Source organism: Blennius ocellaris (genome assembly GCF_963422515.1).
Source record: "Blennius ocellaris genome assembly, chromosome: 24".
NCBI lineage: Eukaryota > Metazoa > Chordata > Actinopteri > Blenniiformes > Blenniidae > Blennius > Blennius ocellaris.
The window spans coordinates 9850553-9871908 of NC_137673.1; the positions used below are offsets into that span (position 1 = coordinate 9850553).

General features: G+C 43.1%; 1 protein-coding gene across 1 annotated transcript; it reads right to left on the reverse strand.

Annotated features, from left to right (window-relative positions):
* Positions 1-1430: 1430 nt before the first annotated feature.
* sh3bp4a (SH3-domain binding protein 4a) lies at positions 1431-15831 on the reverse strand (the record flags this gene model as incomplete). The annotated part of the gene is made up of 4 exons (XM_080520048.1): positions 1431-1655; positions 2167-2355; positions 12600-14908; positions 15708-15831. 4 exons carry the CDS (start codon positions 15829-15831, stop codon positions 1431-1433), a joined length of 2847 nt encoding a protein of 948 aa, XP_080376174.1.
* Between the last annotated feature and the right edge of the window lie 5525 nt (positions 15832-21356).

Genomic DNA, 21356 nt, shown 5'->3' on the forward strand with positions numbered 1-21356 from the left:
TGGGAATGCAACACTTTTCTTTAACAGCCAAGGTGTTGTCACGTGAAACGTTGACATGGAAACGGGTCATTAAAAACAGCTTCTCTTTTATGACTCCTCTTCATCTTCTATTCACCCACACAGCGATTAAAATCAGACGCTGTGCACAGCATCTAAGCCACAAAACATTGTACTAATACAATGAGTATTAGTATTTAAAAGTTTTACGAGCATGTAATGAAACCTCGGTGTTAAATGGACCGTTGAGATTTTTTTTACAGTCTTTAGATGAGGAGCAGGCCTCAGGGAGGTTGGTGTCCGGGAGAAGAGCAGGAATGCAGCGGGAGAGTCATTATCTACTTTAATTAAGTCCCTTAAACCCTGTGTGTGTGTGTGTGTGTGTGCTCATGTGTGTGTTTACACACTTTGACCTGCTCTCAATAACAATCTCCATCACGTCCAAGTGAAAACTTTTATTCGGAGCCGTCCTAAACAGATTTTTTACTACAACGTCCAGTGTGTCAATACAAATATATAAACTCCTCCGATGTTTGCTGTTTGATTTCAAACACTCAAAAACTTTACAAAGACAAAGCGGAAATGAGCAACAGAGAAACAAAAAGCAGAAGAATAACAAAAAGGCTTTTCTTTTTTCAAAGACATTCAACTAAATGGACGTATCGCATGCGTGTTGTGTGGTAGTTGGTACTTGAATTGGATTACGAGTGGAATACTTTAGATGGATTTGTTTACAAACTTTACTTCAGACTCAGCAGAACCAGATTAAAGTTGGATTCCTGGTTGGAAATACTGCAGATATAGGGGAACTAAAACGACACAACACTGCTGGTAATCGAATATCCTGCACTTTCTTTTGGCAAACTAGTCACTAAAACTGAACGTACCTGCCCTCCTCTCTCTGTTTGGGCTGAAAACTGTCAGAAAGAGGGATATTAAAAGAGTCATGAGGTGGAAATCCCATGTGAATGAGCTCAATGGTTGTTGTTTTTTTTCCTAATAAATTTGAAAAATTGATTTAAAGACAGTTTGAGAAGGGATACGTGGGGATAGCAGCCGATGACTCCTTTAAGATCGTGTGTGAATTCTGTTGAGAAGGTCAACCAGCTTTGTGAAGATGACGTCCGAGTCACAGGATGAAGTGGTTGAGGTCTCTGACATTGTCCTGAAGGGTCCAGGAAGAAACTAAGGACATTAAACAAAAACAGCAGAATGCATCCAAAATACAGAAAGAGCTGAAGTGAATGGTGAAATAGGAAAAGGGAGGGAAGCCCAAAGGTTGCATAAAAAGGATGATGGAAAGCGACGGGTAGAAAATACAAATCCAGGATAAGAAATCTTGGTGTGTCTGTTCCAAATATAACCTGAAACCTCTGGATTCCACAGACTGAGTCGTTTAATCCGTCTGAATAGCTCCAGTGACGTCAAAACCCTCAAACGGCAAAGTCCCCGTATCCGGTGGGGCAGAAGGCGGCGCTGCGGAGGGTGTCCAGGCAGTTGACAAGGATGAGCGTGCCCGTCAGGTGCTTCCACCTCTTAGTGATGGGGTTCCTCATCTTGTCCAGGCCCAGGTGGAGCTCCTGGATCACGTCCCGGTAGCTATCCCCAACGTGCGCCGCCCACGTCAGTAGGAAGTCGTAGGCCGGTTTCCACATCGACTGAAATGTTCCGGACGGTTTGGTAAAAATGGGGTAGTCAGGGAGGAGGGTGGGTGAAGGTTGAGATTGAAGGTAAAGGGTTGAAGGTGAAGGGTTGAAAGTAAAGGGTTGAAGAGAAAGGGTTGAAGGTGAAGGGTTTGCGTTGACGGTTAAGGGTTGAAGGTAAAGGGTTTGGGTTGAAGGTTAAGGGTTGAAGGTGAAGGGTTGAAGGTGTAGGGTTTGGGTTGAAGGTGAAAGGTTGAAGGTGAAGAGTTTGTGTTGACAGTTAAGGGTTGAATGTAAAGGGTTGAAGATGAAGGTTTGATGGTGAAGGGTTTAGGTGTAAGGTGAAGAGTTGAAGGTTAAGGGTTTGAGATGAAGAAGATAAAGGGAAAAAGTTCAAGATTTACTTCAATTTGTACAAAATCTGAAGACAAAGAAAACACACTGCTTTTAACTTCTCTTTGGGCATCAAGCGACTGCAGATTGTTTCATTTTCTCCTCAGAGGGTGCAAACGTGCCGGCCTCTCACCTCGTTGTCCAGCAGACCATTCTTGTCTCGATGTGGAGCCTCGTACGCCTCCATCTGCTGCCGGGACACCCGGGCCAGCTTCTCGGCCAGCTCCCTCCACCGGGACGCTACCTCCACTGCCGTGGTCAGCAAGACGAAGTCGAGGACCAACCTGGCAACCAGACCCTGGCAGTCCATCTTCAGCAGCGCCTGGTGAGTTTAAGATAGACGCTTTTAATTGTGTCTGACAAAAATTGTCGAAACCTCACATCTTCCTAACCAGTGGGTTCCTATCGGCGTATTACACAGCCTTGTAATAAGTGCAACAAGCTGTTTACGGTGTGAATTTCCCGAGCTGAAAGCAAAGAGAAACCTTAGGAAACAAGCTGCACACTACATACTTACACTTCTTTGTGGCCATTAGCAAAAAAAAAAAACAAAAAAAAAGAGACATGACTCAGATCCAGTACAGTAAAGATGAAGTCATGTGAGGTTTGATGCCCGAGGCGTTCCGAGGCTGAAGCGAAGTCTCTGTGGAGTTATTTTAAGCTCCTCCTGTCACGACCTCGTCTCATCCTGCCAAACCATTCTCCAGAGTTTTATGGAAATCATGTCAGAAGAGGACAAAAAAAACCCTAAACTAAAATAAGAACATGGAGCTTAATGTGATGGATATCGAATCTTTTTTTTTTTTTTTTTACTGATTCAGTTGCAGCTTAACACACACAGCTAGAAAAACAGCTGAATTACTGGCACTGCATTCAATTATTTAACTTTATATATTTTTTTAAATTTTGTTTTATCTGGTTTGTGTAGCACTTTGAGATTGTTGTGATTTATAAATATGAATTAATGTGACTATTTTCTATACATTTTTACTTTATTTATTCTCACATTAACACCCCGAGCTGCAGGAAGGAAATGTGCTGACGTCTTTTAATCTGCAGACTGAGACATACATCGTTTTTATTGAGTGCAAAAAAAGAAAAAGAAAAAAAAGAAGCATGGAGCGTCTTTGAACTGCGCTGAGTGGCTCTTGGAAAGCGGTGCAGCAGCCATTAATTATTGACATGAGATGATTAACGAGTGGATTTATTTCACGGCTCTCCGTTTCACAAAGTCTCTGCTGACGAGGATCCGACTACATTCTGAGAGTTTTACTTAACTGCTGCGACTGTCGAATATTATCATCACTGATGAAGCAACTCTAAAGATGTTTGGAAAAAAAGCTTGGAAGGACAAAGCAGGACCATCAAAGGTCAAACTCAGACTTCAACTAAAAGATGAAAAGCCATTAAACATATTTTTTCTGTTTCATTAAAAAAAACGATTAAAATGTATTTTCCACCATGACAGAAACTCATATTAACATAAAAGTAATTTTTTTCATCACTTTTATTGCTTTTTGTTTTAGAGATCTCTGGACTGGCAGACTGGGGTGGTGGTCCCCCTCTTCAAGAAGGGGGATCGGAGGGTGTGTTCCAACTACAGAGGGATCACACTCCTCAGCCTCCCCGGGAAAGTCTATTCCAGGGTACTGGAGAGGAGGGTCCGGCCGTTAGTCGAACCTCGGATCCAAGAGGAACAATGCGGTTTTCGTCCTGGTCGTGGAACACTGGACCAGCTCTATACCCTCCACCAGGTGCTTGAGGGTTCATGGAAGTTCGCCCAACCAGTCCACATGTGTTTTGTTGATCTGGAGAAGGCGTTCTACCTCGCCGTTCTACTCGAGACATCCTGTTGGGGGGTGCTCCGGGAGTTTGTTAAGGGCTGTTCGGTCCTTGTACGCCCAGAGCAGGAGCTTGGTTCGAATGGCCGGCAGTAAGTCGGACCTGTTCCCAGTGCGCGTTGGCCTCCGGCAGGGGTGTCCTTTATCACCAATTCTGTTCCTAATATATATGGACAGAATTTTTAGGCACAGCCAGGGGCCGGAGGGGGTCCAGTTGGGGACCACAGGATCTCATCTCTGCCATTTGTGGATGATGTGGTTCTGTTGGCTCCATCAAACCTGGACCTTCAGCATACACTGACGCGGTTCGCAGCCGAGTGAGAAGCAGCTGGGATGAGGATCAGCACCTCTAAATCCCAGGCCATGGTTCTCAACTGGAAAAAGGTGGCTTGCCCCCTCCAGGTCGGTTGAGTGCCCTTGTCACAGGTGGAGGAGTTCAAGTATCTCGGGGTCTTGTTCAGGAGTTGGGGAAAGATGGAGCGTGAGATCGACAGGCGGATCGGTGCAGCGTCTGCAGTTATGCGGAAGTTGTATCGGTCCGTCGTGGTGAAGAAGGAGCTGAGCCAAAAAGCGAAGCTCTCGATTTACCGGTCGATCTTCGTTCCTACCCTCACCTATGGTCATGACTGAAGAAACGAGATCCCGGATACAAGTGGCTGAAATAAGCTTCCTCTGAAGGGTGGCTGGGCGCACCCTTAGAGATAGGGTGAGGAGCTCAGTCACCCTTAGAGACAGGGTGAGGAGCTCAGTCACCCTTAGAGATAGGGTGAGGAGCTCAGTCACCCTTAGAGATAGGGTGAGGAGCTCAGTCACCAGGGAGGAGCTCGGAGTAGAGCCGCTGCTCCTCCACATCCAGAAGAGCCAGCTGAGGTGGCTCGGGCACCTGTTGTGGATGCCCTCCCCCCGGACGCCTCTCTAGGGAGGCGTCCCGGGCATGTCCCTCCGGTAGGAGGCCCCAGATAAGCGGCAGCAAATGGATGGATGGATGGATTAAAAACCAGTTAAGTCCATATTATTTGTCAATAATCAACTGACATTATAAAACGTTAACACTGTAAAAGGCTGGGAAAAAAAGGCTAAAACATTAAATATTTTTTTCTTAATGATAAACTGCAATAAGGTGTGTAAAACGTCATATTGTGTGGTCTGTATAAATCCATTAAAAAGAAGAAGTTGTGACCGACGTCCACAGGTCAAACCAAACTCCTGCAGAGTTCCTCTTGTGCTCTCCTGGCCGTGACGTCCTCCGTCTGCCGCTCTAAATTTAGACGCCGGCGGCCATAGAAACCCCGGCGGTGCGTTCAGGTGCAGGCCGGCGAGCTTTGACGCTTAAAGCCCGGAAAGGATTAAAAATCAACGGGGGGGGGGGGGGGGGGGGTTGGGTGCTGAGACGGGGCGGGGAGGGGGTTGAGCTGCAGGAAGAAGTCTGGAGGTCAGAAATGTATTTTAGGTTTCCGAGTCACAGACAGGAGCAGATGGAGGTCATAGGTCGACCCGTTGCTCAAGGACTCTGTCAGCTGTTGTTTGAGCTCCAGCTGGAGACGTTTAGGTTTGAACTTCCTTCAACGGCGACGCCGTTTCACCACTTCACGTTCCTGATCGTAAGAACCAGTTGCAATTTGAATTCACATTTGAATCATTGACAAAAAAAAACAACAAAAACTACAACTATGAAATAGCACAAAAATAATGCAACTTTTCGTCATGTAACAGCACTAAAATGAGCAGAAATTAGGAAACATGGGATTCCCACATGAGTCCTTTAAATGTATTGAGAAAAACTTAAAAAATAAAAATACAGATATAAATCACAGTAAAATGTGATTTCTATCATTTACATTAAGATGCAGTTTCTCAACATTTTGGGCTTTTCTTTGGCTGAAGATGCATCAGTTTTACAACACGAGGAAGTTTTTTTCCATATTATATTGAGAAAGTTGTTTATCCATTATTTTATTTTGACAAAACATATCTAAACTAAATCTCACTGTGAATTGTATGTATTGACACTGACGCAATATCTTTTACAATAAACCACTGAATCTTTATTTCTGTGTGTGAAAATAGCTTAAGATAGAATGTAATGTTATATTCACGTATATGCTCGTATGTTTGTGTGCTTCCAAAACAACAACAACGAAAAAGCTGAACATAAAAAGCACAGTGACGATCATGAACTGTGTTGAATGTAAACAGTAAGGGACCAACAACGGAGCCCTGAGGCACACCACCACCACCACTGAAGATTAAACGCAGGGAAACGCTCCAAAAATTCCCACAAGACAAACTTGCCGCTCCACGGCTTGGTTCGTTATCCGTCCTCCATTTTTCCAGCTGATTTACTGGCGACATGAATCTGAAGCTGCTTGGCGAGCGGCTGAAGAGTGACCATGAGGGAGGACAGACGGTGCGGGTGGACGGCCGTCACTTTGAGACGCTTGTGAGGACAGTGATCGCAACCCCCCCCCCCCTCCCAAAAAAAATAAAAATAAATAAATATGAAAGACAATACATGTAAAGTGCATTTAAACACTTTTATGATACTTATTTATTACATAATTTAAGTTGAAGATTTAGAACTGTTAAACAAACGCTATATGTGTAACCACTTCTGGACATTTTTGTCACTTAATTATATATATATATATATATATATATATATATATATATATATATATATATATATATATATATATATAGAAATATTGTAAAATGTGTGGATTTTTGAAAATGTTCTCCATTATGAGTTCAGATAATCTTTCAAGAATATCTTGAATTTGTATTTTGTGTTCCTGTGCTCATTTCCAGCTTTACGCAGAGTATTTTCCCCTCATTTCCTTCGCAATACCTTTTTGTAAATTCTCAGTGTAAATCGGTAATATTTACCATGTAAAATCATCATTTTTTTGTGTGTGCATGTATCCTGTAAATTAGACCGCTGTGAGACAGGTCAGTTTTACCCTACTGATGATATGTTGTTGCTATAGTAACCATTAATACCATTAGTGAAGCACACCTTCAGTAACAGTGTGCCTCAGGGCTCTATTGTTGGTCCCTCATTGTTTTAGTTTGCGATTGTCAATGTGCTTTTTTTTTTTTTTTAATTTACGCTTTGTGTTTTGCAATATATCATATAATACATATAAAAAAAATATTCTCAGAAACCCAGATTTATGCTATTGCTATGAAAATGTAGCTTTTGTCAAACTTGAATGTTTTTAAAGCAACACACTGGTGACGTTGTGAAACTGCGGTAAAATGATGGTATCCACTGATCAGAATTGACACGGCTGCATGTTTGTGGAGCCTTTTTCCGACTCTTATCTCTAGTTTTTTGGTGGATGGGAGGATGGATTACGTTGTGCAGCGATCTATTATTAAGGCAGCTCCTGGCCTTTCAGCCTCTCTTTCTCGTCCTGTAACTGGAGTCATGGTCCCCCCCCTCCTGCCGCGAGGCTCCATGTCTCCCCTCCTGATCAATGCCCCGATCACATTTCACACGGGAACACCTGTCGGATGACGGGCAGCGCAGGAGGCGGCCGTCGTAGATCTTGCTGGCGCCGCTGCTTGTTCGTCTTTTTAAAGATTTCCTGACAGGTTCTACCTCTGTCAGCATCTTCCCTCGTGTCTCACACACACTTCCCCAGCAGGCAGAACATAAGGCAGGCGTCTGGAACCTTTATGACCAAAAGAACCATTTTCATCATATTCCAACAAATGAAATTAGTCCGGAGCCACAAAACATGCTAAAATATAGAAAAATAATTGATCATTAATGTGTAAATTACATATATTTTATTACATTTTTAGCCCCTCCCCCGTCAGCTGCTTGTTGTTGCTGTATGTTTCCCAATGGTCCGAACAGCTTTAGCTTCACTAGACTTTATTTTTCTTCGATTTTTTCTTTGAAGATGTTTCCAATTGGCCCTTTTTCTTTATTTTTTAATATTTAAATTTTTTTCCCTGAAGTTTCCTTTTTCTTTTCCAAATGTTCTTTTATTTATTAAAAAAAACAATCGAGTATCCCTTGTTTTTAATTTTTAAACTTTTTAAAATGTACCCCCCCCCATTTGCCGTTTTTATTTTATTTATACTTTTTTCCAGTTTTTCTTTTTCTTTCCTTTTCTTCAGAGAACCGCAACCAAAACGCGGTTTTTCCCCATAAGTATTTGTGTTTTTGTTTTCACAAGACTGATCTTTTTTTTTAAATTTTACATACATTTGAGATTAATTGAGATTTTATATTTGCAACTTTTCTTATTATTTAAATATATATTGTTAATTTAATACAATAAATTGGCTTTTTCCCCTCATTTTTGTCCTTGTTAAAAAATATTTAAAAATTAGTTTTTAATGTATTATAGTTCTTAAATTTTCTAATTTATAAATTATTTTTATAAATTAAAAAAAGAAGCTTTTTTAAAGCTTAAAATGGGCAGAATGTCAATATAAATGTGTAAGTTTTAGTTGCTTTTTTAAATATTATTGTGTACTTTTCTCCAGTTAATTGACAATTCTGTCCATTTCTAGAAGCGTCTAATAGATCTGTATATGCAGTTTTAATCGAAACACTGCTATCAAAGTGAATAAATGAGCACGTGTGTGGTCACACAGGAGACTGCAGACTGCGGCATCATTGTTGGCGCTGCCTTTGTTCGAGAGAAAAAACTGGAGATATGGATGGATTTGGGACGATTATGTAAGCCGATCAGGAGGAGAGCGAGCAGAGCTGACTGCGACTTTTAAACCATAAAAACATTGTTGAATGAATAAAATAGAAGACATCTGGCCTCAACGTGCCGCTTTAATAAAAGGTGAAGCTTCAGCAGGAGCGATGAAGAAACAAACAGACTGAAGTGGATCAATGGACGTCGAACACAAAGCTGCTGAGGAATCATGGCTGAAGCAATAAAGGGCTTTAATCAAACGCTGAGCCTGCAGGGCCTAATAAAGGTGCAAACTGCGACTTTGAAGTGTCTTTTTACCTCCACTGAGGAAACAAACTTCGACTGCAGCTCCCAAACTACCCAACGAATGATTCGATTGCTTAAAGCATGTCATTTATTTACTGCAATGTCAGCTGCTGCATACTTTATAATATAAACATCATCTGTGACAGTTTAATTTGCAGAACCATATTAAGGATGACCTCATGAACCTTTGCTGATCTCCTTTTCTATCAACTGGCCAAATTTGAGGTAATATGGAGTATCGCCTCCAGGACGAGTTTGCTCCATAAAATGTGTACATTTCGGCCAAAATCCGCCCCATTTTTCAAAATAGCTGACTTCCTGTTACATTTTTGGTACGTGTGTCGGAGACTTTTTTGTACGTCTTGTGGTGTTACATATGTGCACCGAATTCCGTAGCTCTTGGTGAAACTTGCGAGGACTTAATCTTATAGCTTTAATTTATTGTCATTCTCCGAGATTTTTTCTTCAAATCGTCTCAAATGGAAGGTTGTGTTCTTGTGTAATTCCAAGTATTTTCCCATACATTTCTAACTCCAAAGGCCACTTGGTGGAGCGCACGAACGTTAAAGACAAACCATCCCCGAGAATCTCATGCAATTGGGGTCAATAGTTTTTTTTTGTGAAAAGTAGTACAAATTGGACAAAAACGAAACCTACGCCCGACTTTTATGGGCGAAGTAAGCAAGTATTGTGTAACACGAGTTATTTTTTCCCCCTTTGAGGAGACTGCTTGGTAATTCAAGCCTGTTTCAGCCTGATTGTGACAAGTTGTGGCTCTGGGGGGGGGGGGGGGGGGGGGGGGCTTAGGGAGGCTTTTAACAGCATGTGTCAGGATGTAGAATCACTTTAATGCTCCGCTCCTGCTGAGTGAGACTTATTTGCTCTACGACGCTGTAAAATCACAAGTTTTCATGTTTTAATGACCACGTCTGGCAACAGTAATTGAGCTCATCAACGTAGAGCTAATAAAACGTGTTAGGGTTGTTCATCAGTTCATATTGAGGTCCCGTTTACGTGACTCCCTTTCAAAATATTGTTTTTTTTTTGCTTTAGAAAAGTTTTGAAAATGGTGTGCGTTTCCATGGAAATACTGAAAGTGATGTATTTTTCATGTTGGGTCACAAAAAAGAAAAGAAAAAAAAAACAGAAAAAAATTGAAAAAAAGAAGAAAAGGACAGTTTATTTTAGTTTAACGATTTTACATGGCAATGTTTTGAAAACGATGTGCGTTTCCATGGAAACGCCAGAAACACTGAAAGTGATGTGGCTTTACTGTTGGGCCACGAGGAAAAAAATAAACTGAAAAAAAGGGGGGGGGGGGGGTAGAAACAGGGAAAAAGAGGGAAAAAGAGAAAAATATAAACTAAAAGAAAAAAGGTAAAAAGAAATAAAGAAAAAGAAAAATGAGAAAAAAATTGGCATCCAATTATTATTATTAGAATTTATTCACCTATCTTTATAAATAGTTTTATAGTATAATGTTTAATCTTACAAAGTAAAATTGACTTGCTGGACGGACACATAATTGTAGTCTTTTTAAGTATTTCTCTTTTAAAATGTAGTGTTTATATCTTATGTTTGGGCTACCTTTTGTTGCAGTGTAAAACGCATAAATGATGCCTAAAACCGACCACTGATGACCTCGTATAAATGTAACTCTAAAAGTGATTTTAAATCCTCATGAAACTGAGACTTGAATGGAGCGTCAAAGTGAAGGAGGGAATAAGATTACTTTTCTGGATGAAGGTCAGGAGATAAATAACACTTTAAAAAGATGTAAACAAATCTTCCCATCGAGGCCAGCGAGACAAAATCTCGCCTCGCTGGTGATCAAAGTGTTTCTGACTTCAGAGGGAAACTTCAGTGAAGGACGTGTGAGTGTGTCCTTGTTTCGTCGGAGTCAAGGATGAAGTCTGGTGTGGAGATAACAAAACCCAGAGTGCCTTTTGCGAGAGAGAGAGAGAGAGAGAGAGCCTCGGCGGGGGTGGCAGGTAGCCGTCAGAACAAAAGCCTTTCACAAGACATAAAAGCAAAGCTCACTCTCTTCGGGCTCGTACGGTACGGACGGTGTGACCTGCAGCCAAACGCAGCGAGGCAGCTGCAGGGGAAAAGCACAAAGTAAGTTCCCCGCACCTCAGCGGAGGCGAAGCGCCCCTGTGTACTACCAAAAGTGGTCGCAGCAGCAGAAAAAAAATGTCGTCTTTGTCAGGATTTGCCGAGCTGGGCGAACCTCGCAGGCCATGTCCTCTCACAGCGGCATCTTAACTTTTCCAACGGTGCAGCTTATTTTGTCACTTCAAATGTCTTCGGAAAACACACTTTGCTGAAGTGTTCAAGAATAGAAAGTTTGTGTCCGAGTCGCCATGTTGAACGGTTTAAACTGCAGCACGAGTGATGCGTTCAGGGGCATCGCGTAAACTCCGATCCTCACTACATGCTAACGAGCTTCAGGGCTCTCAAAGTAGCGTTATTTGTTGCCTCAGTCCCTCGAGCGTCGAAACGTTCACCTGCTTCTTTTGGAGGACGAACTGGCCTTGAGGCTTCATCAGGTTTACCCTTTGAGCCAAAGGAAGTGTCTCGGGACTAGAACACACATCGACGCCTGCACGCGCGCTACAATTTCTCCTCCAGATGCTTCAAGTTTCATGTTCCAGGTGTGGAGGCGCCTCGGGCTGCGGCAGCCACAGACTCTGACACTATTTTAAACACAAACGGAAACTCTACCTTATTGCTTTTCCTTCCGTTTCTTTTTTTTTTTATGCTGAGCACGATGGTATTTCTCAGTCGGCCATTACAGTCGGAGGCCAAAGGGAGCAATTTCATTCCATTGGGTTATTATTCTGCACAAGGACAATTCATTGATTGTGAACTTGCATTACTCCCGGAGGATTATGCAAGAAAAAAAATCCTAAACGTGAGAGTTTGGCTCAGGAAACTCGTCATCAGCACTTCTACTGTGACTCAGTGATTGTCGCAGCAGCTCAATGGCAGAAATCGACAGCGTGATATATGCAGCAACTCATTCTTTATTAGACATTCTGCTTTTTTCTGCACTGTTATTTTTGCTTTTGTCATACAGCTGCTGAGCCAGCATATAAAGAGAAGAATAGTTGGTTTGTTGTACAGAAAATCACCATAACTCATCAAGACTTGAGGCAACATAAGTTGAACTATTTTGCGTTGCTTTCAATTAGGGATGGACGTTACGTTTCACAATTCAACTGGTACGGTACCGATACCCTGTACCTGGGAATTGATATCGGCGCACAATGGTACCAATTTTCGGGTACTTTAGTGTGTGTTTACGTGGTAATACATGTTCATTTGTATAATAACATAATATTTAAATTTCAAAAACAGAAAAGGTTCCCTGTCTTTGTAAAGGGAGTCAGTGTCTCAAGAGGAATCTTATACTAAGCCGAGTGCTTCCTCATATTAGCAGTATTCTTGCTGCGAGCCTCGCATTTTACGTCAAAAACATCGGAGCGAGTGTAAAATCTGCCTAGCATTTTTAAAGGTGGAGCCATACTTTTGAGCGCTTTCTCTCTGCCAGTCCCTCTCAGTCACAAGGTCATGTTTAAATACCGAAACACTGTACCGTTCGATTTGAATCGCTACTCGTTAGTACCAACAGAATTTGGTCTGCATATATAAAAGTATCGGATTTGGTATCTACAAAAGCAGAAAATTCGGTACGTTTAAAAGTACCGGATTCGGTACCCATCCCTACTTTCAATATAGCAAAGACTCACCATCATGAGTTCTCTCTGGAAGGACTTCCTCTCTTTGTTCTCCATGTTGGTCGACTCTTCTTTCAGCTTCTCCAGAACCGACGCCACCTTCTCCGGCTCGTTGTCCAGCTCGGTCCGGCAGAAGAAATTGAGCGGCAAATTCACGTAACCCAGGGCGTCTGCGAACGCCCGCCAGTTTCCCACGTTCTCCATCAAAACCGTCCGCACGGTGGCGTAGATGTACGTGAGGAACTTACAGGGCTTGAGGATCTGCTCCAGCAGCACGGTCGTGGTGAGGTCCGGCCCGCACCAGTAGATGGGCTTGACTTTACCCAGAACCAACACGTTCTTGGCGTGGACGAGCCCCATCTTGCCCTGATAGTATCCGATGTACCACTCTTTGGTCCGCAGCTGCCCTCGCAGTTTGATTTTGTCCTCGCTGAGCAGAGCGATAACATCCCCCTTCTTGTACTCCAACAGGTATGTGCTCTTGTGCTGCCTGATCACCGTCTTGATCAACTTGCCAAACTTCAGACTGGTAATGCACCGCTCCTGAAACTTTGGATATTTAGACGTGACAGCGAGCGGGGACAGGACAATCTTATCCACCTCATTTTTTTTTAGAAACCTCCTCTGTCCGGTAATCCTCGCCCCACTCTTTGGTGGTGGTTGAGGCGTCTGGACGCAGAACTGCGTGAGGATACAGTCCAGTGCGTCCTTGACCTGAACTCTTAGGGTAAAGTCCGCGATGCTGCTCGGATTGTGGGATGTGATCATGTAGAGAAGCCTGCTGACCTTGCCCAGTTTGATCTGGAATCCCCGGATCACGCCGCCGCCCTCGCTGGCTTTCACCTGATAGTTGGACATGTTGGAGTACAGTCCCACCTGCAGGTCCTGAGGGAATCCCAACATGAACTGATGTTTCCCCCACAGCTGGAGGGCCACGGGCGGCGTCGACGCAGCCTGCCGACCCACCTCACTCACCAGTAACGTTTTGGGCGCGCAGTCGTGCCCGAACATGGCCACGACTGTCTTAAAAGAAGGGTGGATGTGCTTGGGTCCATACACACCCAGAGTCACCTTCCTCTGAACGTGGTCCCAAACGGTGGTATTCCGGGTAACGTACTGCGCCTGAACCACCACAGCCACATACATGCACGGCTCCAGGCTATCCAGCTGCACCTGAACGGTGTCCTTGTAAACGTAAGCATTGGGGATCGGCGCATAAGGCCCCTCTTTGCAGTCACTCCGAACACAAAGCACCTCTGTGGTGTGACAGCTCTCTTTCTTGACACTGACGGACACCTTCATTTCCAGCGTGATGAAGGACTTGATCTCCATGTTGCTGAGCTTGATCTCAACCACGGGGCTGAGGGTAGAGCAGTGGTCACTGTTGAGCTCCAGTGGCGGGTCCAGTAAGGCTTTCATGGAGATTTGCTGGTGGTCTCCCTGGCTGACGTGCCCCTCCGGGATGTGGACATTTATGTTGGTGTCTGGGAGCTGAACCACCCCGCCGCTGCTGTCCAACATGCATACGATGTTGGTCTCCACCGGTTGCGTCTGGCCCCACCCGGGACTCTGGCCCAGGGAGTCCAGGTCGTGGCAGGACCTGGCCAGCTTCCTGTGGTTCAACCACGCGGTCCTGAAGTCCTCCCTGCTCTGGAACTGCTCCGGCGACGGAGCGTTGAGGCCCGTGAAGAATCCCGAGGACGGCAAGGTTGGATTGGACTGTGCCTGCAGGACGGACAGCTCCGACAGACTGTGGGAGCGTTTACTTCTAAAAAAGGGGTTGTCCCTGTGTAGGTTGGGTTCAACCTCTTGGCTGGGGCTGGTGGGATTGTTAAAATGTCCACTGCTGAAGTTGGAGTTGGAACAAGATGAGGGCGACGCCAGAGAATCAAAGACAATCAGATCTGCCGAGCCCCTCACGCCTGCGTCTTGGTGGTTCTGATCCAACGGGCAGACGAAGGGATTTACAGAGTAGGGGGCGTTGTTGTAGACCGGGGACAACTTCCACTCCCCGAGACCACAGAACTCCTTGGACCCCTCCTCGTACCCCTCCCCGAGGCTGTCGATCATCCCGCTGTCGCTGAACGAAGAGTTCCTGAAGTTGACGGGCTGGACGTAGGCGGCGGGGATGTATCCCATCTCGGTGTTGTTGTGGGCGTACCACCACTCGCCCCCGGACGTGTCCAGCACGTAGAGGCGGTCGCCTTTAGAGAACTTGAGCGTGGTGAAGCTGCTCGGGCAATAATCCTTGATGGCGACCACTTCCTGCGCCGCTCCGTAGGAGGACGACGTGTCCAGCCGTAAGGCACTGGGAGAAGGCACTGAACCGGAGAGAGAGAGAGGCCGTCACTGGAAATACACTCGATTCATCGTTTTTGAAACAGCCTCTTCCAGATGAACAATTGTATCTCAAACTGAGTCGAATATATGAAGGTGACAATATGAGGTAATACTGTAATCAAACAATTAAAGTAAATACAGTGTGAAGGTTAGTTTAATTATATTTATATATATATATATATATATATATATATATATATATATATATATATATATATATATATATATATATATATATGCATTTGTGTTGTGATTTATGAAGCACTATTTAGAAGTTCCACTCAAAATTGAGCTTTATGATTATAATCACTCATTGTGATAAAGACACTGAAACACTCACTGGCTGATTACTACAGTTAACAGTGCTTGTCTCATAACCAAACACAGATATAATTCAACTAATGAAGCACGTAAGCTCATGAGATGATGTGATTTTATGTTCAAATAGGTCTTTTCTTTTGGGAAAAAAAAAAAATCTAAACAAATTGAATAAAACTAAAATGACTATGAGCTTATTTCTGATCAGCTGACCGTCAGTGACTTTTTTAAGATACGAGTGAGCAGATGAGCATAACTATCTATTTTTAGTTCGCCTCATTAGCGTATATGGAGCATGTAAACAAAGCTGTGATGACGAGAAAAACCAGCGGAGCGAACGCAACACCATTTTTCCAACTGAATAGTTTAATTGGGAGAACAAGAAAAGCGCAAAACATTTTTTTAATTAAAATGACGAATGATTTGCATCTCAGGGAGAGAATATTGGAGCGAAACACGGACCTTTGACATCGTTGAGGCCGGCGCCGGCGACCCCTTCGTCCAGGTCGATGAGCGTGCCCTCCGACTTGCAGCGGGGGAGGATGTGGTTGTTGTTAGCGACTCGGATGATTCGATGGGCAGCCATGGCCAAAAACTGACGAAGACTCAGCCACGGCTCTTCATCTGGGAGACGACAGACAAATGAAGGATTCATCAACAGTTTGTCTTGATTTACTTATTGATGACAGGATGAGTCAGGATCTGGTTCAAGACATTGTCCACCTTTAGTTACTCATACTGAGTAAATCGGAGATATTTTTCCCACAGTTAAGGTCATCTGCTGCTCAAGAAAACCATTACTCATTTAGAGACAGTGTTGGAAAATGAGTTCAGTAAGTGCAGTAAGTCTTTTTCCCAGCGAGAGTCACCACAGATGCTGGAAGCTTAGATCTACTGCAAAGCAATACAATCACAAATCAAAACCAGAGAGTCCAAAATGAGGGCGGTGTCGAGGTGAGGAGAGAGTTTTGGCATTCTTTCCATCTCTGAGGAGTGAGAAACACTCCTCTCATTAACTACAACCTCATGTTTGAGTGAAGGGAGGCCACGACCTTCTCATAACACAGAGAGAAGCAGCACTGAGCTCTCACACCCCCCACTTTTTTATAGTACCTGGCAATAAAACTGTTTCTGATTCATCATTCATCAAACTTGATCCAAACAATTGAAATCGATTCCTAGAAGACAGTGTGCTTGACACCGTCAGGATTCAGCGGATGGATGAAAACGCCGTCGTCAGCAGAGGGGACCTAATCTGATTAGTGAGAAATTGTTTTGTCCCCGGAGACTTTTATTATTCCCGCAGGACGTGACAACACTGGGAGAGAAGTAACGATTTAATCTGATTAAAGGGACACACACGCCGCAGGCCGCCGCCACGTTTGTTTTCATAACGGCTTCACTCAAAACCAAGAGTAACGCACAGCTAAATGAGCTATTATTAACCGGGACTGACATGCATTATTCAGAGCGCCAGTGGCTCCTGTCGCCGAGCGGTTTGTCTGCTCGCAACAGCTTCTGAGAAAGAAAAAGAAATCAAGTATTCCCCAAATAATAAAGTCTGGTGAAGTCTTCTGTGAGATCTCGTAACAGGAGTCCAATCGTTTTTTGTTTTTTTTCTGGAGAGCATTTTATAAGCACTATAAACGCGAAAACGCAAAACGTAAAAAAAAAAAGAAGAAATGTTGGAGTTACGTGATGCACCTGAACGCATCGTCCATGTATCAGCCTCATGAAGCTCGTTCACCCGCAAAAATCCATAAATAAGCTGCGTTGTTGTTCGAGCCGCAGGTTTTAAAGGGTGTGAGAAAAGTAGCGGCTTCTGGTCTGGAAATTAGCGAAAACCCTCTGGGTGGAGCTGCACAAACTACCGATGCTCGCCACTTTAATAAGGCCAGGTGTTAGATTTGTAGCTTACTTAGTTCTCTGCGTCTTATTTCCCATTTATTGATGCATTTCTGTAGCAGCGTTACAGTGCCACCTATCCGTCTGGCATATGTACTCCATCGTTTTGTCATTTTCACGGTGTCGCGTGGATGGGAAACAGTTGGTTATGGTGCGTATGGACAGGTTCTTCGTTCGGTTCCTTAACACATGAATATGTGTTCTCTGGAGAAGCTTCACTGCGTCATCCATTCACCTGAGATCTCCCGCTGAAAGCCAAACAGGGACATTTCATTCCCGTCCTCGTCCTCCAGCCCTGGGCCAGCATTCAGCCGCGATCAATAACGTGCCGGCAGACAAAGGCGAGCTTCGATATATTACCGAGGCGGCCATGACAGACAGACAGATACGCAGGTGGGGGAACGAATAAAAGCAGGCAGAGCTGGCGGAGGCGGCAGGTCGGCCTCCTGGAAGCCTAACTTTTTTTTTTCCGGAACAATGAAAACATCCAGAATTTGTGACTAAAACAGCCGCCTGGACGAAAATGACGTTTTTTTTTTACAACAACCAGGGATTGTTGCTGGATGCCGTTTTCAGCCGGGCTGACAGAGCGCAGCGTGTCGGGCGGCTCAAGGTTTAATTAGGCGAGAGTCGGTCCAGCGCTAATCCCCCGGGTGGACGTTGCTGTAATAACGTTTCAGGCAGCCATATGCTCAGGCGGAGTTCATCACGTCTCCATTGCGGCTGTTTCTTTGACAGGAGGGACGCTGAGAGCAGGACCAGACCGTCATATTTACATCCAATCTCACTCTTCTGTGGAAGAGTTGACAGTAATCCCCGAACAAAGCTGCCGGATTAAAACAAGTCTTTTAAATCAAGATCGAACGAATAAAGAGGAGCTACACAAGCATGAGCCGAATCCCTCAGAAAACCAAAGCAAACAAAGACCAACAAATGGTGAAATGGAGTTGGAATTTAGGTCCCGTTTCAAGAGATTCGACTCTATAATTGACATTTCACGGAGCTGTCATATCCTTCATATGTTCAACTCCTTAAGTCTTGGTGCCCTTTGAAGTGAAAAAAAGCTGCTGCAGTTCTTGAATCCATTTGTGGAGGAACTTCACTCCCTGGCTTGTTTTCCTGCTATACACGCTGGAGGTAAATGTGTAGAATGGAGACGACCTGTCCCCTGCAGACGTTTGGCTTCCTCTCCTCCAGAGAAAGAGCTCCGGTGTGGCGGTGGAAGCACTTAGCGGGGCTCGTTTACCTGGGAACCCCTCCCGAGGGGAGCGGGCGGCCATTGTCATATTTCCGCACCCGAGGCAGAGCAGACTAATGTACCTGACCACATGCCAAGGGAAGGTTCATTCATTCATTCATTCATTCATTCATCACAGAATGAGACTGTTAAAGAAATACAATTTGAAAGTAGTCATCAGTCGGTTTTTGAAATACACTCATTTGTTTAACCGCTATCCATTAGCATTCGCGGCAAACAGGATTGGTATAAACATTGAAACCAACGTGATAGCCGCTAACTGCTACCCATTAGCATTAGCGGCTAACAAGTGACTAAAGTGGGCTCGTGATATTAGCCTCCGGTGTTGACGACAATCAAAACCTGCCATTTTGGGGTGACGCCCCCTTGTGGGTGATTCTGGTTCTGATTTTCAACGAATAAAGAAAAAACCAAGAAAAAAAGTTCAAGCTCCAGATTTTCAAATTCAACTGAGACATGTTTTAACAAGAAAACACTGGATTCCCACATGACGACTGCTATAAAATACTGAAAGGATCATGTTGCAATATCATTAAAGCAGTTGTAGTCTTGTCTTTCATTTGATTGATAACTAGGAAGAAAAAAAGAGCAGCACAAGTTACAATGACAGGTTTACATTTCTAGATTTTTCAGGAAAAACTGAAGAAAACTCAACAATTTCAGACATTAAAAACGCCATATAGGTTAAGAATCTCATAGTTTGTGAGGCTTTGAAGAGCTCAATGTTGTGGAAAAGCTCACAGGTATGAAAAAAGAAGGAGGGAGGGGGTGAGGAAAGAAAGAAAGAAAGAAAGAAAGAAAGAAAGAAAGAAAGAAAGAAAGTGATCTTGAGGTAGAACAACGCTGGAGAACAATCCTGTGAAACCTGGAGGCTGAGAGACTGGAGGGGGGGATTTAGAGCTTATCAGATGACCTTATTGGCAGGCCTAAGGAGGAAGAGGAGGAGGAGGAGGAGGAGGAAGAAGAGGAGGAACACTCGGAAGAAGAGTAGGAGGGACTCACAATGCTCTGCACTAATTGTCAACCTATCACATCCAGACGTTTCCATGTGCTGCTCAGCTTTCCTCTGCGATCTTTCTCCTGCCAGCAGCAACGGTTAAAGGAGCCATCAGCTGTTATTCTCACGTATCCAGTCTCACTTAAACTGTCGTCAAATCAACTCTTAACATTTAGTAGGAAAAAGAAAAACAATCAAACAAGGAGCTCGTTCTGACACCTTTTCATACCACTATTTCTTCAAACTCCAGATTTTCCCTTTCAACTGATGCCCAACACCAAGATACATGTTATAACAAGGGAACGTGGGATTTCCACGTCATGACTCCTTTAATGAAAAGAATATAAGAAATCTCAAACTTGCGAGAGAATTAAAACAGCAAAAAATGACATATGTAGCCCAACTCCTACTTTTAGAATGATATTTTTTTCAGACTTCTATAAAACTGAAGATGGTAAACTGTAAGCCTGTTTGTTCCAGAGATATTAGAGTAAGACAAATACTACAAACCACCTAAATAAAACAGCATCATTAAATAGTTACAAATATGTCAAAAACAAGCATACATACTTATATACATACATACATGTGAGAAAATGGCACAGAAAGCTGTGAAAATAGAGATAAACTAGTTAAACTGTAACCTTTAACAAATATTGTATAGCCTATATTATGGAGAATGCTGAGCTGACAGAAAATGAAGACTAAAAAAATCCTTCAAGTATATAATTGATAATATTAAGCCAACATGAGCATTAAACTATTAAAACTATTTCAGAAAATAAAATAATAATAAGCAAAGTAAACTGTTAAAGCAGGTATATTAGAGAATAATAAGCTAAAGCAGAAACAGTAGTTATCAGGTGCCGTAAATGTACCTGTAAAGTGTGGAGCTTCGCTCATAAATGTGTCTAAATATATATACATATATATATATATATTAAAAAAGCACTGATGTCTTTACTGAAGCCGAATTAAAGCCCACATGTTGAAGTTGAGGCTCTACCTCGGGGATGAATGTGTGTGTCTCCAGAGCGGAGCAGAGTGTGTGTGAATCTTAAATCGTGGGAAAAGTGAACCGACCTCCGGGCTGTGAGCCGACAGGAGCTGATGGAGACCCCCGCTGCACTTCTTCTTCTTCTCCTCTTGCTCCTCCGTTTAGCCCCCGTCATCTGACTGCCAGTCCGGGAGGGAGAAGAAGAAACAAACGTACAGAAAGACGAGAAAAGAAAAGAAAAAAAAAAAGCGCGTTACATTCGACAAGTTTTTTTTCTTAATGGTCAGAGCCGAGGCGACACGGGTGCTCCTCAGTCTCCGCTCGGGTCTGACTGAGGAGGAGGAGCACGAGGAGGAGGAGGAGGAACGTGACGACACGAAGGGGCGTGGCCAAACACACGTTCCAATCCCTTCATGCAATTTATTATTTAACCTTTAATCACCGGGTTCACACACAGAACGTGGACAAATTGGATAAATAAACGAACCGAATAGTCTATCAAAAGGGGAAATAATGACAAAAAAACATAAAGGTTGAAAAAGTAAAAATATCCTAAACAACATTGTAAAAAAATATTTTTGTGAATGATTGTAAAAACATTGCTAAAAAATGTCCAATTATTGTAAAAATAATTGTAAAATTATCTAAAAATCTTCAGTAGAAACATTGAAAAGGTAATATAAAATTATCATGACATTTACATAAAATTATCATAAAAACATCGTACAATTATAGTAATTATTTAGTATTCAGTGCTGTAAAAATGAATGCATTCATTTTGGCAATTAATTTAAAATATTTAACGCGTTAAAAATAATGTATGCCATTTTGTTTACTTTTAGTTTCTTTAGTCCCTTGCCTTTGGCAAAAATGAATTAATCACAATTAATTACAGAAAATTGTGTGATTAATTACTTAAATTTTTCTTGATTGACAGCATCTGTTATCTGGATG